The sequence below is a fragment of the Oreochromis aureus genome, linkage group 7 (genome assembly GCF_013358895.1).
Source record: "Oreochromis aureus strain Israel breed Guangdong linkage group 7, ZZ_aureus, whole genome shotgun sequence".
NCBI lineage: Eukaryota > Metazoa > Chordata > Actinopteri > Cichliformes > Cichlidae > Oreochromis > Oreochromis aureus.
Genome location: NC_052948.1, coordinates 43,825,359 through 43,841,517, shown reverse-complemented (window position 1 = coordinate 43,841,517; position 16,159 = coordinate 43,825,359). Strand labels below are relative to the sequence as shown.

The 16,159-nt window shown below is 39.7% G+C and overlaps 2 protein-coding genes across 6 annotated transcripts in view; one reads left to right on the top strand and one right to left on the bottom strand.

Moving 5' to 3' along the window:
- unc5c (unc-5 netrin receptor C) overlaps positions 1–8,469 on the top strand; it is a 125,108-nt gene extending 116,639 nt beyond the window's left edge. For both annotated transcript variants that reach the window (XM_031742617.2, XM_031742616.2), the window contains 5 exons: positions 2,252–2,485; positions 3,169–3,318; positions 3,423–3,587; positions 4,769–4,947; positions 6,646–8,469. In XM_031742617.2, the coding sequence (XP_031598477.1) occupies positions 2,252–2,485; positions 3,169–3,318; positions 3,423–3,587; positions 4,769–4,947; positions 6,646–6,805 (888 nt within the window). In that variant the 3' untranslated portion in view covers positions 6,806–8,469. The remainder of the gene's footprint in view (positions 1–2,251; positions 2,486–3,168; positions 3,319–3,422; positions 3,588–4,768; positions 4,948–6,645) is intronic.
- A 72-nt stretch (positions 8,470–8,541) lies between these two features.
- bmpr1bb (bone morphogenetic protein receptor, type IBb) overlaps positions 8,542–16,159 on the bottom strand; it is a 56,221-nt gene continuing 48,603 nt past the window's right edge. For all 4 annotated transcript variants that reach the window (XM_039615798.1, XM_031742526.2, XM_039615800.1 and 1 more), the window contains 8 exons: positions 16,003–16,105; positions 14,644–14,734; positions 14,419–14,563; positions 13,901–14,093; positions 11,132–11,429; positions 10,857–11,032; positions 10,638–10,768; positions 8,542–9,846 (listed from right to left, as the gene is read on the bottom strand). In XM_039615798.1, coding sequence (XP_039471732.1) covers positions 9,721–9,846; positions 10,638–10,768; positions 10,857–11,032; positions 11,132–11,429; positions 13,901–14,093; positions 14,419–14,563; positions 14,644–14,734; positions 16,003–16,105 — 1,263 coding nt within the window. In that variant the 3' untranslated portion in view covers positions 8,542–9,720. The remainder of the gene's footprint in view (positions 9,847–10,637; positions 10,769–10,856; positions 11,033–11,131; positions 11,430–13,900; positions 14,094–14,418; positions 14,564–14,643; positions 14,735–16,002; positions 16,106–16,159) is intronic.

The window sequence follows — 16,159 nt, the reverse complement described above, 5'->3', positions numbered from 1 at the left end:
CAATAAGGATCCCTAGTGCCATCCCACAGGAGCAGTTAAAGAGTCTAATGATCTGCCATAATACTGCTGTTAAACGGCCTAGCTCACAATAAAATGCTGTAATTCCTCTTCTGTCTCTCATAATAGGCTGAATTAATACCAGTGTGCCACTCTGCGAGAGTGTTTGGATTAGAGAGAGAGAGACGGAGAGAAAGAATAAGCGAGATGAAGAGATGAAGAGAGGGTTAAAGAAAAAGGAGAGTCGCAGGAGGCTCCCCAGACCTCGCAATCCTAATGAAAGAGAAATATGTCCTGGCATTAGTGTCGTTACAGGGGTCAACTGCAAATAGTCGGGATACTTATGCTTCCATTTTCCGCGTGAGACAGTCTCAACTATTAGTAATACACACACACACTAGTGTTACTTCCAGAGTACACAGCTTCTGTGAAAAGGTCAGGACATTAATTGTGCTTTCTACATTAAAATGAAATTTAAATTCATTCTGTTTCAGTTAAACGTGACTGAGCACATTTCTGTGTGGCAAAGAAAGCAACACATGTACAAATGTGGCTATTAATTACCCAGTGGCAAAGATTTCATGTAAAAATATGTGGCTTTTCACTAATTAGCCAATCCAATTTAACATTTACAAATCCACACTTGAGGGTTTTAAATACACACTTTTACATACACAGACTCACTACTGTAGGCCAGTTAATATATGCATAACTCCATGCTATATACTATAGAGTAACTCTGTAGTCTAGCGGTTAACACTAACATGTAAAAGATCACACAGTAGTTCAGGACCAGGAGGAGACCCCAGTGACATTTTCTATTGTTTTGATAAAATTGCTGCATATTTTCCAGTTTTTCTGCAATGCCAGATGTACAAAAAAGGCAAGAATATGGTTCTCACATAGGTTTAGACAACATGCATTAACCCGTTTACAGTTGCTGTTCTCCTGAAAGCCACTTTGCAACCCTCCTCTGTACCGTCACCTCCTTTTCATGCTGTGTTTGAAGTAATCGGGGTGATGTTTGCTGATGTCTACTCTGGGTCATTTTTAACTTGGGAAACAGCTGGAGAAACTATTTCAACCACTGGATGCATTTCAGAGGCTTTACTCTTGATTTATATGCTTTTGACTGAGTAAGTCAAATTTATGACTTCAAAACTTCTTCTGAGCTTCTTCATTTCAAGTAAAAGAAAATAATTCCAATTACGTCAATCTTATATTTTGCTCCAATGGTCCAATGACAATTGTAGCTACACAGTGCTGTGCAGGTCAAGGGATTTATCCCTCTCATAGCACTATAGGCTCAGGCATTCAACATTCTTCCTTTGCCAATTTATTCCCCAGTTCAGTGAATTTCATATATTTGATCCATGATGCTTGTCCTCTGTGTAGCTCTCTCTTGCTGGCACGCCCTGTCATGTGCGTGTATATATACATATGCATATATATAAACAGAACTGACATCTATAGCACTTTCTACACTGCAACATGGACATAATTTTAAGGTTTATGCGCGTACGCAAACGCAGCACTGCAGGCTACTTGGGGTTTAATATCTTGAATTATCCAAGGACACTTCAGCATTGTATGCAGGAGTTGGGGATTAAACCACCAACCACAATCAGCCCTATGCCATTAAAAACAAGGTTTTTGGGAGGTTATGGGTAACCATTGAGTAGTGTGCAGGTCCATCTATGAAATGTAACTGAAACAAGAAGCATTACCTGTGCAAATGATTTAAGAAAAAGCAACTTCAGAGTACTAAAGTCGACTTCTAAATGCACAATTTTACACTAAAATCATTCCTAAATGCAAGTCTTGCTTACTTTTGTGAAGCAAAATTATATTTTCCGCCTTTATCATCAGCCATCGCGAAAATGACCGCAGTTTTCAAATGGCTAATGGGCTCGATCAAAAAAGTAATCAAAAGAGAGCATACATGCCAGTTTTGGTACTTGTATCTATCTGTGAATATTTTTGCTGTAATGTGAAGTTATCTGCTTCACGAAACAGATCAATACAACCAAATAGAAATGACTGCTGTAGCAGTACTGTGCGAACTATAGTTTGGTCTTACTTAACAGCAAATGGAGATATGTAGGGAAAATTGGATATGGCATATTTTGCTCTAGTCAAAAATCGTATTAACCATGCCCCACTTCTATTTTTTTACTTGATACATACATAACAAAACCCAGGCTTATTCATCCACATTCATCTTTTTTCCCCTTTCTCCTTGTCCACTCTCTAGGATATAGTGGTAGTAGGAGAAGAGAATTTCACCACACCTTGCTATATCCAAATGGATGACGAGGCTTGCCACATCCTGACAGAGACGCTGGGTACCTACTGCCTCGTGGGTCAATCTCTCAGCGCTGCCACCACTAAGCGCCTCAAACTAGCCATCTTTGGCCCCGTCACCTGCCCAGCCATGGAGTATCACATCAGAGTCTACTGCCTGGACGACACACAGGACGCACTCAAGGTAAATGCGCAGCACCCTGTACTGTATGTGTGCATAGCCTCTTTCGTCTCATTATTTGTATCACTGAAATGAATATAATTGTGATTTTTTTTCACTGTAGCTGAATTGTTTATGCACAAGCACAGCCAGCAGATGATGTGTGGGAGGCAGAATGAGAAATCTTTGTGTTGGTGTGTCACAATAAGGAGATACAAGCGCCTGTATTTGAATAGCGTTGCCTCTATTGGAAAGACAGAGCTGCTGCAACAACATAAAATAAGCCACATATATCCCTCCTGCTCTACTGTTGTCTCATCACCTCAATTCTGTTTAATACCTTCATGCGCCTGCATGAAGGAAAGATAAGGAAGGATTATTGTACTGAGGAGGGATATTGAACACAGTTATTAAGTTTGGGAATGAGTAATGAGAAGTGATAGTGATCCTGCTGCAAGGACACAGAAGTTGATTTCAGGTTTGCATGTCTAGATTTAAGTTTGTAAAGCCCTGCGGATGATTATAATGTAATATAGTATTTTATTAAAAAATAATTATTTGTAAATGTACTTGTGAGAATTCCCCAGAGACTATTATCACAGGAATACAGCAGTGTGTGTCTGCTTTTCAACTGGTATAAAATAGAAGCTTTTTGAGGTTGGTATAGATGGGGTCCTTGCTAATCAAGCTTGCTTTCGTGTATTTAGGAAGTCCTTCAAATGGAGAAGCAGATGGGTGGGAAACTGTTGGATGAACCAAAGACTCTCATCTTTAAGGACAGCACCCACAACCTGAGGCTTTCCATCCATGATGTTCCCCACACATTATGGAAGAGCAAACTGCTAGCCAAGTACCAGGTAAACTGCTCATTTTACTCCTTTTTCAGTAAAAGGCCATGCACAGTGTGCCACATGGTTTCTCCCACCGATGTAACCCGTCTACACTTTCCACTTCTCTGCAGGAGCTTTCCTTTCAGCAGGTGTGGAGCGGCTCACAAAGGAACCTCCACTGCTGCTTTACCCTGGAGCGCTTCTCTTCCAGCACGGTGGACCTGACCTGCAAAATATGTGTGCGCCAAGTGGAAGGAGAAGGACAGATTTTTCAGCTGGACACTACACTGTCGGAGGTAGCGTTTGATACTTGGAGTAAACATCCCCCTCCGCGCCTGCAGGTGGATGCTGGGCCGGTGGAGGGGTTGAAGCAGCAGGCAGTGATGCAGGGCATCAGCACCACTGACTTGTCAGAGGGAGATTGGAGATTTTGGAGCCTAAGAAAAACAATAAATTGGGTGGGGATGGTGTATGACACGAGGAGAGTGAAGCATGTAAATGTGTATGACAGTAAGGCTCAAGTTGGATGCCAGACCTTTAAGTATAACAAATTAAATACCATCTGATTTCATTATATTCACATAAAAGAGCACTACACGACTAGCATTACAGGCTGAGGAAAAATGCATGTATTTGATTTTGTAATGAGCTTTTTTCCCTCCTAATGCTTTCACTTGATTTATAAAGGCTTAAAGTAATTATTCACCTTGACTGGATACGGGGCATACGCTTCGAAATTATAATGGAAACCTCAAAGGTCTGTGTGACTTTTGTGCTCTGCTTTCACATGAATTTTGCATCCAGAGCTGTTTTGACTCTTCCCCTCCACCTCGCCCTCATTGTCCTTCCACCGAGCCAGACGCTCGGAATGAATTTAACCTTGTTTCCATTTCCTCTTCCTGCTTTTTGCAACGTTCACAAAAACTGGCAAGGTGTGAGACAGGGGAGTTTCAATCATGCCGCCTACATAGAGTCTTGCTTATGACAAGAGAGGAGCACAGGAGGGTATAATAAGCCCCCCCCAGTCATGCTGCACTTGCTTTACAAAGGCCATCTGGCTAGGAGAATAGAGCTTGAGGGATGGAGGAGCACTCATGCTTTGTGCTCAGTAATGAGATAAATTACAGTACATACAGTGCAGAGCTGTGTTACTGCCTGGCCTTGGTTCATTTGTCTCTGGGTCTTGATCTGGTTTCTGTAGCCAGACATCCAGCGCTTAATCCTCCAGATGCAGTATATTTAAAAGAAAATCACTCAGCTTGCATCAGTAAATGGATGGCGACGCAACGAAGGATTTTCAGTTTTTTTTATGGCACCTGGAAAAAGAAATTTCCTGTGCTACAAATCCATTTGAACTACATTATGTTTCATTTTGCGAGGTGTTGAATTATGTCCAGGCAGTCTGCAAACTAGGGGAAAAAAGCCACAGCCTACAGTCTGTGTCTCTGCTTTAATCCCTCTCATTCTCTCTTTACAGGATTCCCAGAGTATTGACACATCCCTGCTGGATCCTGCCAGCAACATCACGACACTGGTAGGGCCAAATGCCTTTCGCATCCCTGTTTCTATCCGTCAGAAGCTGTGCGGCAGCCTGGACGCACCGCAGACCAGAGGCAATGACTGGAGGATGTTGGCCCACAAACTCAATCTTGACAGGTGGGTTGACAAACAATGAAAAGGGTGAAATGGTGACTTACATTTAGGACCTCGGTGATCACAGTCTGGCCACAGAAACAGGCTTTACTTTAAAGTTTAATAGTTTAAATAAAAGTTTAGTTTGTTAGTAAATTAAACTTTATAAAAAAAATATTTTTCTGTTAATAAATACGATTAAAATTAAATATATTAGAATTTGTTTAAAAAAAGTAATTATTCATTTATCCATACAGCAGGCCAGCCATCCATACATCTTATATATTACATATTATGTATTGAATCATAGCTAACGAGAGGAGATGACCCATAAGACTTTTATATATTACATTATGCATTCGTTCATATTACTAGAGGTTGTTGTTTAGTCATACAGGTTTAATTACTGATCTGTGGTCTCACTTGGAAAACATTTACGTGTCACTTTTCAGCCTGCAAGATTAATGTTTTGAACAGGCATAGTTTTGATTTATTAACCTAACTAAACAACCACATAATGAACAGAACATAAACCACAGCTCCAGGTTTAATTTTTTTTTTTCTGCCACTGGGACCCGGACTGTCTGCTCAAACACAAGTATCAGAAATATCAGATGTAACTTTAAAATAACCACACTGATAATGTTCATAGATTGGTTTAAAAAAGCAGGTATCAACATTTTTATTTGTCATTTCACAGCTTGGGCCTTTTGTCATGAAGGTTGTGTGTTTTCCTTGTGGCTGCATTGGTTAATTGATGATTCTACATTGGCTTTAGATGCATATGTGAGCATGAATTGTCTGAGTTGCTGTGTTAGTTGCTGTGATGGGATTGGCCACCTGTCTGCAGTATACCACACCCCTCACCCAATGTGTCCTAGGATAGGGTCTAAGTGGCTCTAACATCTAAATAGCTTCTAACTACAGTTTAATTAGCTGTCAATTTTCTGCTTATTCACAGAGGTTTTTATAGCATGGTACCAGTGAAGAAAGAACGGCTGTTTTTTTTCATTAGAAGTAAACATTAAGAGTCCACGGGGACTCAAACTGTTGATAAGTGATCTATTTTTAATTTGATTGTGAGTGATCTGTGGGAATATGACTCATTCTGATAAACATCAGAGCTGAGGAAAGACGGAGAAAACAATGGAGACAGAGTGACGTTCCTCTTTTTAAAACATCACCCCCGTGTCTTTGATAGTCTTGTGCTTGTGATGGACGTACAGTGCGCGCCCATTTTTAAGGTCCCAGCTCAGCAGGGCAGCCTTATCACAGATAGCAGCTGCAGATTGACGAGACCACTGGCAGACTTTGGCATGAAGGACAAAGGGTGAAGGCGAGAGACTCGAATGAATGAATTAATATATATATATATATATATATATATATATATATATATCAATTTAAAGCCAAAGCAAAAGTCATTAAAGGAAAACAAAGCGATCATTAGTTCTGCATAGACTGCAAATGCATTTAAGGATGTATATCAGTGCTCACTTTGCTTTCCTCTCATGCCCACAGTATCTCATTACTGAGCAGAAAGGTTACTGTGTATAGAAGGAAAAAATAGAAAGTAAGAATTAAAGTATTTGATGATGAAAAGATTATTGCAGCACACCAGTGAGTTTTTTATTACTAATAAGCAAACTCATTCCTCTCTATTAACCATTTATCTGCTTTTCTAACCTACCTCTCTCTGGTTTCACATGATCACTCTTTTAGGTATCTTAACTACTTTGCCACCAAATCCAGCCCCACTGGAGTGATCCTGGACTTGTGGGAGGCCCAGCATTTTCCTGACGGCAACCTCAGTCGCCTTGCCCAAGTACTGGAGGAGATGGGACGCCATGACAGCCTTGTTCCCGCGGTGACTGAACACTGACATCTGCCTGCCAGGGACAAGTGACATTCCAGGGAGGAAGAAGACACAAAGTGAATATGAAAAGAGGGTGGACCCCCTCAAACACCCCCCCCCCCCAAAAAACAACAACAACAAAAAAAAGCAGGAAAAAGTCATTCTCGATGACAAATGCACGCACACACACTCACAGAAGCTGCCTGTGTGTACACTCAAAGAAGTAAGGAGATAGTCACAGCCAGGTCTACCCTGCCATGACCCAGTTAAATATTGGCAACAAAGGTTGTGAAAACTTGGAGAGTAAACAAGAATCTCTGCCAGTCATTTTCAGGCTGTTTCTCTCCTCGCTCTTTCTCTCTCCCTCTCTTGTACGAACGATTTGATATTTTTGGCTACGGTTTCCTTGGAAACATGTTTCCGGTTTATTCGGATGGACTGTGCAGATGTGGATGATGCCCTCACAACAGTGACACGCACTAAAGAGGTCAATGGATCAAAGGAGGAAGATCGGCGAAAGAACGTCTCATTCTCCAAAAATCAGTCTCCATGGCAACTCCATGGAAAAGTATGTGTTCTGTGACAACATAGTATTTAATGATATGCCTATTTATACATGTCTTTTTTGTATCTTATGCTGTCTGTTACTGAACCTTATTTCGTTTCTTCTTTCATTGCGTTTGACTGTATTACAGCACCACCTGGTGGACACCTGGCGCTGTAACTATTCTTTCTGTCGGCCACATTTATAACACAGAGGGGACTCAACGATCATAATCATTACACAGTTTTTTTAAGTGTTGTTATAACTGCTATTAATACTTTTAGTCATGTTATGTATAATTATTGCTTTTCTATTATGGGTGATATTTTTGAGTTGGATTGGTGATTATTTTGCTTTTTCTTTTCTTTTTTTAGCAGGATCATTTGGCTAACTACATATCTCTACATATCGTATATCCTGTTAACAAAAGGATATGGGAAATTAGCCAGACTGAAAAAAAACCAGTAATGAGTGATGCAAATTTGTGTGACGTTCCTGATGATGTCGCGTTCACATAAGATACCAGGCAGAGCGAAGAGGGAGATGCTGCAGAAAGGGAAATCAAACCAGTATATTTTTGTAGGACCAGTCCAACTGAAAACAACTGCTTTTTACCAAATACCTGACATGTAAGGTTTAATACGGAGGGTGATCATCTAAATATTGTCTCAATCAACCGACATTCATGCGTACTTTTGGAGGATAACAGAGATTTTAACTCAGACAACGATATTTGTACATTCACTACAGAAGCCATCAATATCACGATGACACTGATTCTGTGCATAAAAATGATCTGTAAATGTGACATTCCTTTGATGGAGCAGCAGTTGCGCCCATACAAGTGTTCTTGGTTGGGTTTTTTTTTTTGAATGGCAGTTGTCCCAGTTTTCTTGAAGCCGTCTATGCAAACTTTGCATCCCTTTGAAACAATCTCTACATTCTCAGTGGGCTAGCCTTTGCATTCCCTAGTTGTTCTTCAGCTTCATGATTAATATTGTGTATAGTGAGAATGTAGCCTGTCTGTTTCTTGCACTCATGATGTTCCTCGCAACGGCTTGCATTTCATCTGTCAAGTTATTGTACAAACTGTAAGAAAGAATTTTTAAGACTAATAATAAATTATATTTATATGCAACATTGAAAATGGAGTGTGACCGTTTGACTTGTGAGACTGTGTAAAAAAAAAAAAAAAATAACCTTATGGGCTTTCAAGATATATTTTTCAAATATTCTTTTTAATAGGGAATGTTCTGCAGATCCACTCATACACCATCATTACTTACATATGTACAGATTAAATAAGGCACGTGCTACAGTGGCAGAGTGGATGAGACCTATATATATGTATAGACACTGATCAAAAATGCATTTTACCATCCAACAAGGCAATAATACATAGATTTCAGATCAGCTTCGTATGGATGAAAAAGAAACGTGACCAGAAAGATGAGACGATGCAGGTTAGCGAAGACCAGATCTAAAAAGAGGTTGTATGTATATATACATACATACACACACAAATGTATAAATATATATATAAATACATACACAGGTTATAAAGAATCATCTGGTTTCAAAAGGCATCCTGTACATTTTAAACTAAAAGGCTAAATATGGTTGGATGGTATATGTCCATACGATAGTCAAACTACAAAAACAACCACATGAACCTCACAAATTGTCTCTGTTGTCTCCGGCTGTTGAATTAAAGCACACTGAAATCAGAAATCAGATGATTCTTTTTTGATTCACCTTGAGTGTGTGTGTATGCATGTATATTTGTTTGTTTAATATATCTATATATATATATATATATATATATTAATCATGTTTCTGTTTGTTCAGCAATAATAATAATAATGGTATGAATCCACATCTTCTACACTGAGGTCAATGGATGACTATCATCATCATAAGTCCACTGTGATATCACAGCATGCAGCGGCTGACTCAGAAAAACAAAAACAAAACAGCAAAACACACACACAAAGCAGCTTTGACAGTACAAAAGACTGCCCGTAGAATACTGCTATATGGCTTTAGAGGAGCAGCGCAAGAGCATCCTCCAGATTTTAGTTCTGCAAGGCCCCCTGAACAGTCTGGAACCAAAAACCACTCAGCTTTCACAGAAAGCACAGTCTGAACACTGAGGGAGAGGCGCCTCAGACAATGGTAGGGTAGATGTCCCCTGATATAATAAATTTTTTGGTATATATCATTATTCTGCCCCTTCGGTGACCATTATCTCTATCACTCATCCTCCCTGTCAGTTATCTTTGTTCTATTATTCACAGCCTCTCTTTTTTTTCTTCCCTTTCTTCTGGCCAGCTTGAGTGGCCTGTGCCAGTGGTAATGACGAGACTCTGGGAGATGATATGATTCTGTGGACTCTCTGTCACAGTTTGATATCTTGGGACTCTAACATCTTCGCAAGAGTCTTCTTCACCCTTAGGGCTGTGAGGCGACAAGTTGGATTGTGAGCCCAGCACTCCGACATGAGTTTCCCCATCTGTCGTAGACACTAAAGACACACACAACCATATGCATAAGAATACACGTACCTTTTAGGCAAATGGTTTAATCCATGATTACTAATTATTTATGGGCATGCAAAAACATGTTTAGCAAACATTGTACATGTATTCAAATTGTTATGTAAAAATTAAAAAATGTGATATTTAGAATTCCCATATATCGTTCCCTGTATGCTCACTCTATATGTTGTCTATAGGAATAATAACATAGTTTAAAAATGCCAATGTAGAATCACGTCAAAGGTGAAATATGAAAGGATATTTCAAATCCTTATACAAAGCTTTCTATATTTTGACAATACACAACAACTTCATCCTAGTTTCTAAGTTATAAGCCTTTTTCTCAATTTCATTCAAGGTCAAATGACCTTGAATGACCTTTGTGGATGATCTACACTCCTACAAAGTTTTATCACAATGCATTCAAAACATTTCGAGTCATCATGTTTACAGACAGGAAGAATGATACGCACACAAGCACTACTAAAAACATAACCTCCTTGGCAGAGGAAATAATTTTACTGATAAAGTTAAACTGTAAACCAAAGAATTCTCTGGAAAAGTGTATTATTAACAGCTGTTGTGCTAATAACAGCTGTTTCAATGCATCATTTCTCTCATACTTTGAGGCAGAAACCTCCACTTAAAATGCAGATTAATGCATATTTACATGGATTTATTTTAATGTAAGTAACCATGTTGATGTAATGACGTTCACACATAAACGCCATTAAATTTAAGTTTCAAAAATGGATAAAGCAAAAGCAAGAAAGAGTACCTCATCACTGCTCCATCGATTAGCAAATGACGGTCTTTGTTTTTTTATGCAAACTACTTCTCTCATGTCCTCATATGAAGGATCGGAGGGGACGAGGTCATAATAGGGCAGCTGATGTTCCTCCACAATACCTGGAGTTATAATGAAAGAAAATGTCCATTAATTATCATTAATAAAACATTAAGACACTTTAAGTCAAAATAAACACATTTTCCTCACCTCCAGAGATGCATCGTCGGGCCATCTCCCAGATAATAAGGCCAAAACTATACATGTCAGCAGTTATAAAAGACTGGAAGTGGCTCCTGTTGAGGGTCTCATCCAGTACTTCAGGTGGCATGTAGCGCTTTGTTCCAACGCGTAGGTTAGGAGGGATATCTACTTCATTGGTGTCACTGAGACAGGGAGGAAAACGAGTCAAAGAATTTTCAGCATCGTCCAGTATTACGCGTAATTAAAATAAACACTCAAAAGACTCAAAAGGTCTTGTGTACCTATTAAACTTGACAGCCAGACCGAGGTCTGCAATACAGCAGGATCCATTCTTTTTAACCAAGATGTTTTTGCTCTTCAGGTCTCTGTGCGCAATAGCTGGTTTGCCCTGTGTGCCGTAGATCTCAGTGTGGAGATGACAGAGGCCTGATATGGAGGAATACGCCAGCTTCAGAAGAGCCTTGACGTCTAAGGTGTTGGACTTGAGGTAGTCATATAAAGAGCCATTCTCATGGTAGTCTGTAATTAGGTACAGCTGAGTCCACGAGCCGGTTCCTTTGATGTCGGCTGCAATGAATCCTGGGGATTAGATAGCTGGTGTGAGGGGATTAAAATATACACACAGAAATCAATCCGCATGGTTTCATTCACTTTTGGGGACATTTCACCAACTTCTGCTTAGTCACTGAACATCCATTTGTGTGTGTAACTTCCAAAACTTAGAATCAAACATAGTGCACGCTTAACATCATGCCAGACGATGTGGAGGTGGAAGTAGGAGCCATGCACTGTATTTTTTCTTTCTAGTACTCATTTTCCATTTGTTAATCAGCTATTACCTGTGCTTTTGATATGCAAAACCCAGAGTATCGCTGTATCTCCCTGGAGACATGTTGAAAAAATGTGTATCTTTACAGATATTTCTCATTTTTTTTGTCTTTGTCTATGACAGCTTGCTGTTCAGACTTTAATTGCTACACCTGTTAACAATGAGTTCTGAGCAAACCCAACACTCCTTTCCTCTAAATCTAGAGATTTCAAAGTCTGACCCGCATGCCAGTGGCATCCACAGTTAATGTCATTGTGTGGAAGCAGAACAAAATGAGACCTTTTTAGTTTTAAATCTAAATCGTCTTAACATTAACATAGAAATCAAATGTCAATAAACCTGAAAAACCTATAAAACCTACATAAATATAAATATAGCCCTTTGAGCAGATGCATAAATACTAAATGTACAACCATCAATCATTCCCGGGCTTTCGACATTGGCAGTCATTTATCAAAACTTCCAGAGCCCTCTGAAACTCCAGAAATTAGTTGTTAACCCCAGAGGCTAAGTCAGCAGTCCAGTCAATGAGTTCCCAGAAGAGCCTAAACCAGGGGTGTCAAACGTAAGGCCTGGGGGCCAGAATTAGCTTGAGACACTCCAATCCAGCCCTCTAGATTGGAATGACAGCATAAATTTTGGACTTTTACCTGAATTTTCCAAAGTTTTACAGCTTTTCATTCTGATAAAGTCCTCCCCCGTGGCTATTCATACCATACCAAAGTAATGAAGTAATAAAAAGCAAATAAATACCAGAAGAGATCATGTTTTATCACTCACTACTGCAGAAATTTCTATTTTTTTAACAATAGATCCACAGAAAAAGAAAGAAAAGAAAATATGATTATACAATAACTATTAAAGTAATTTTACACATTTGCCAGAGAGTCATGCTGACAGATTCCTTTCATTCATTACAGCAGCATTCCTCTAACATGTGAAAAAACTGTGGAGATTGTACTTTTTTTTCTTATATTACTATTCCTTGACATGATCTTCAACAGTATAGGTCCTTACTAGGCTAAGAAATATGTATTTAAGACTGATGATAAAAATGGTATGGAGATTCAGACTGAAGTAGATGCTTTGTTAGAGAGCCAAAGGCGGGACAACAACTTGTCTGTTCCTAAAACGCCCTCTATCAAGCTAAAGGTTGATCCTGAAATTGCTGACATGATTAAGCCAGAGGCCTCTAAATCAGATGGCGTGGATGACGACAGCAGCTACAGCAGCTTCATCTCCTATGTAGAAATCTACAACAACAACATCTACAATCTCCTGGAGGAAAGATGCAATCAAGCCCACATCATGTATGTGGTTGGTTGTCTGGAGGTGGAAGTCAAATCTGCAGAGGAGGCTTTTCAAGTGTTCTGGAGAGGTCAAAAAAAGAGGAAGGTTGAAAACACTCGGCTGAATAGAGAGTCCAATCGCTCCCACAGTGTGTTCATTATTAAACTGGCTCAGGCCCCTCTTGATGCAAAAGGCAAGAATGTTCTCCAGGATAAGAACCAGATAAGTGTCAGTCAGCTGTGCCTGGTGGACTAGGCATGAAGTGAGCGACCTGGCAGGACAGGGGCAGAAGGCACTGGTATACCTGAAGCAGGTAACATAAATCAGTCTTTGCTGAATCTGAGGACACGCATCGAGATACTTTGAGAAAACCAAATGTGTGGCACAAACAAGATGGTCCCCTATCCAAACTCCAAAATAACCCACCAAAAAAACAACTTTGATGGCGATGGAAATGTTAGAATGGTTGTCTGTGGGAGTCACGTGGTACGCCCGCCCAAGATGGCAAAAGATTGGGGTGCCAGGGCTCCATGGGACACCAACTTGGAATGGGAAATTATTTTTGGAACTGTCGATCCTTTCATGCATTTTCATAAAACTGCATATCAAACTTGGACTTTAGATTTCCTTTTGGTATTAGTTATTTTATAGCCTTATTCCTGTATTTATGGACGTACCATTTGGAAGTTCACTTTTTTCTTCTTAAATTAACTTTCAAACATTTAATACAGCAATTGACTGTTCTTTCTTGGATTTTTGTCTTTACCATTACTTTTGCAACATTAACACATTCCATAGAGTAACTACTTTCCTGACCTAAACTGACCTCTGAGAAAAAAAAAAACCCTTAATTGTGCCGAATGTAACCAGTGCTCACTGTTGTGAGTGCATTCATTCTTTTACACTCACTTCGCAGTTTTCAGGACCTTACCCAGTATGTTGTCATGTCTCATCAGGAAGGTCTGATAGATTTCAGTCTCTCTGAACCAGCTTTCTTCCTCAGTGGTGAAGAAGACTTTGACAGCCACTCTCTCTCCTCTCCACTTGCCCATCCAGACTTCTCCATATCGTCCTTTTCCAATCTGCTTAACCATCTGAATCTGCTTGGCGATGGTGCGCTGCACCTGGAAACAAATTATTGTAACAACAAAACAAAATAAATGCCATTTGTACAAAGAAAAGTCTCTTTAAAATCACTTTTTTCATTATAATTATATGAAAAATAATAAAGATATAAAAACGTCCTTCTGAGCATCTTGCTTTGTTTAAGTTTTATACGAGTGAACAGGTTGATGTACTTCAGAAACTTTACTGCACTAAAAACCATTTTTTGGACATTTTTTCTGCATATTCTGCATATATTTACAAACATTGGAGTGACACAGTGATTATTTTATCACAGTTAATCTCAGCTTGAGGTGAAGCAGAGGTGTAGAGAGTTTTTCTTACCAGTAGAGGGAGTCCTGACCCAGAGCCAGACCCAATGCTGCGGGAATGCTCTATTAAGTCCTTCAGAGATTCCCCAGGGGGAATGTAGGTCTCATCCTGCTCCAGATCGATACTGTAACGTGGCCGTGACTCCTGCCGTTTATATCTGGCGCAGAAAGTTTGCTGAGTGAACATCTGGAGGCGTGAAAGTGTTTAAATTATGTATGTATGAGACGACCTTCTTACCTTAGGTAACAAAATACGAGGATGATACCAAGGATGATGCTGCAAACTGTGACTGAAATTAAGAGAGCCATGTACTGGATACTGTGGTAATCTAAAAATATAATGATGAGAAAATGTAAATTAGAGTTTTTAATTTTTTTTATTTTAGCGATTTTGAAACAAAAATTAAAAAAAAAAAAAAAATCCTGGTCTGGTCAAGATGGAAAGTCAATAAAACAACTACTGATAAATGGTGGTGACAGTCAGTTGTTCATGGGTGTCATTCCAAATATCTCTCTAACACTCATTGGCAGGGACAAGTTTTCCCCCTTCCATCTCTCTATTTCTTCCCTGCACCCCCTTTTCCTACTGCCTTATCGATCACATCCCGCTCCCAAATCTCACATATCAGATGTCACACGGACATCTACAGAAACCCCAGAGGTCTGAAGCAGCTCTGGGGCTCTAGACTTTCTGCACTGGTCCTGTCAATCAGAAGCACAGAAACACAAATGCCTGAAGAGATACTTCATGGTGGGGAAGAAAATAACACACACATACACAATAAGAATAGGTGGATAAAGAACTTCTTATAAGGTCACTGCAAATTAACTGATGATAAGTAATGTTTAAAACGAACCTACATTTAAAGGGAAACATGCAATTTGAATAAATTACTACCATAACTGTCCATTGTTACTGTTTAAAAACTGACTTCATCTTCGGACGTGAGAGCAGCGCTTGCTGTTTTCTTATGTTAATCTTTCACTTGGTGATAAAGCCACACTTGCAACTTTTTATAACACTTCTTTCTGGCCCATTGAGATTTTGTTCAGACCATAGTGGGAACGGTTCCTTGTTATTAAAACTGATAAGAATGAACCTCAAACTACAAAAAAAGAGTCAAATAACAAAACAGCAGAGGTAGCTTGAATATATAAAAAATACACATAGGTTAGTGTATGTGACAGAGGGAGAGAGAAGGTGTGTGTATGTGTGTGTTAGTTAGTGGGTTGTGGCATGACAGATGGACAGATATCTCACATCCGTCCTGAGGCAAGAAACTCAAGCAGGCCCTGGGGAGAGGCTGTCCTTTTCATTAGAGGGTGAGAGAACAAGCCAAATCTGCAGGCTCCGTTTCATCTCTCTCTCCTTCTCCCTCCCTCCTTCTCTCTCGCTCTCTGCATGTGCCACTTCACTCCAGCACCACACTGTGGTTTGTAACAGCTTAAACTGTCACTACCCATCACCAACCCAGCGTGGCCTAAAAGAGCCAGTTTTGGAAGCCACTCGCACTTTAAAGAGGGGCAGGATTTCATTCTGTGAAAAAAACACAAACGTGTGAAAGAGTGGATGTGTGTGTGTGTGTGTTTGTCTTACTTGATGTCATGAGTGGAGGAAGGGTGGGATGCAAGTCTCTGTTGCAGAAGTCTTGATCCGTGCAACACTCGAGAGCTCTCCTTGAACGTGCGTTCCACGTGTCCTTTCATGTACACAAACAAAATGTCAGAACCGAGGAGGCTAGTTAGCATTTTGT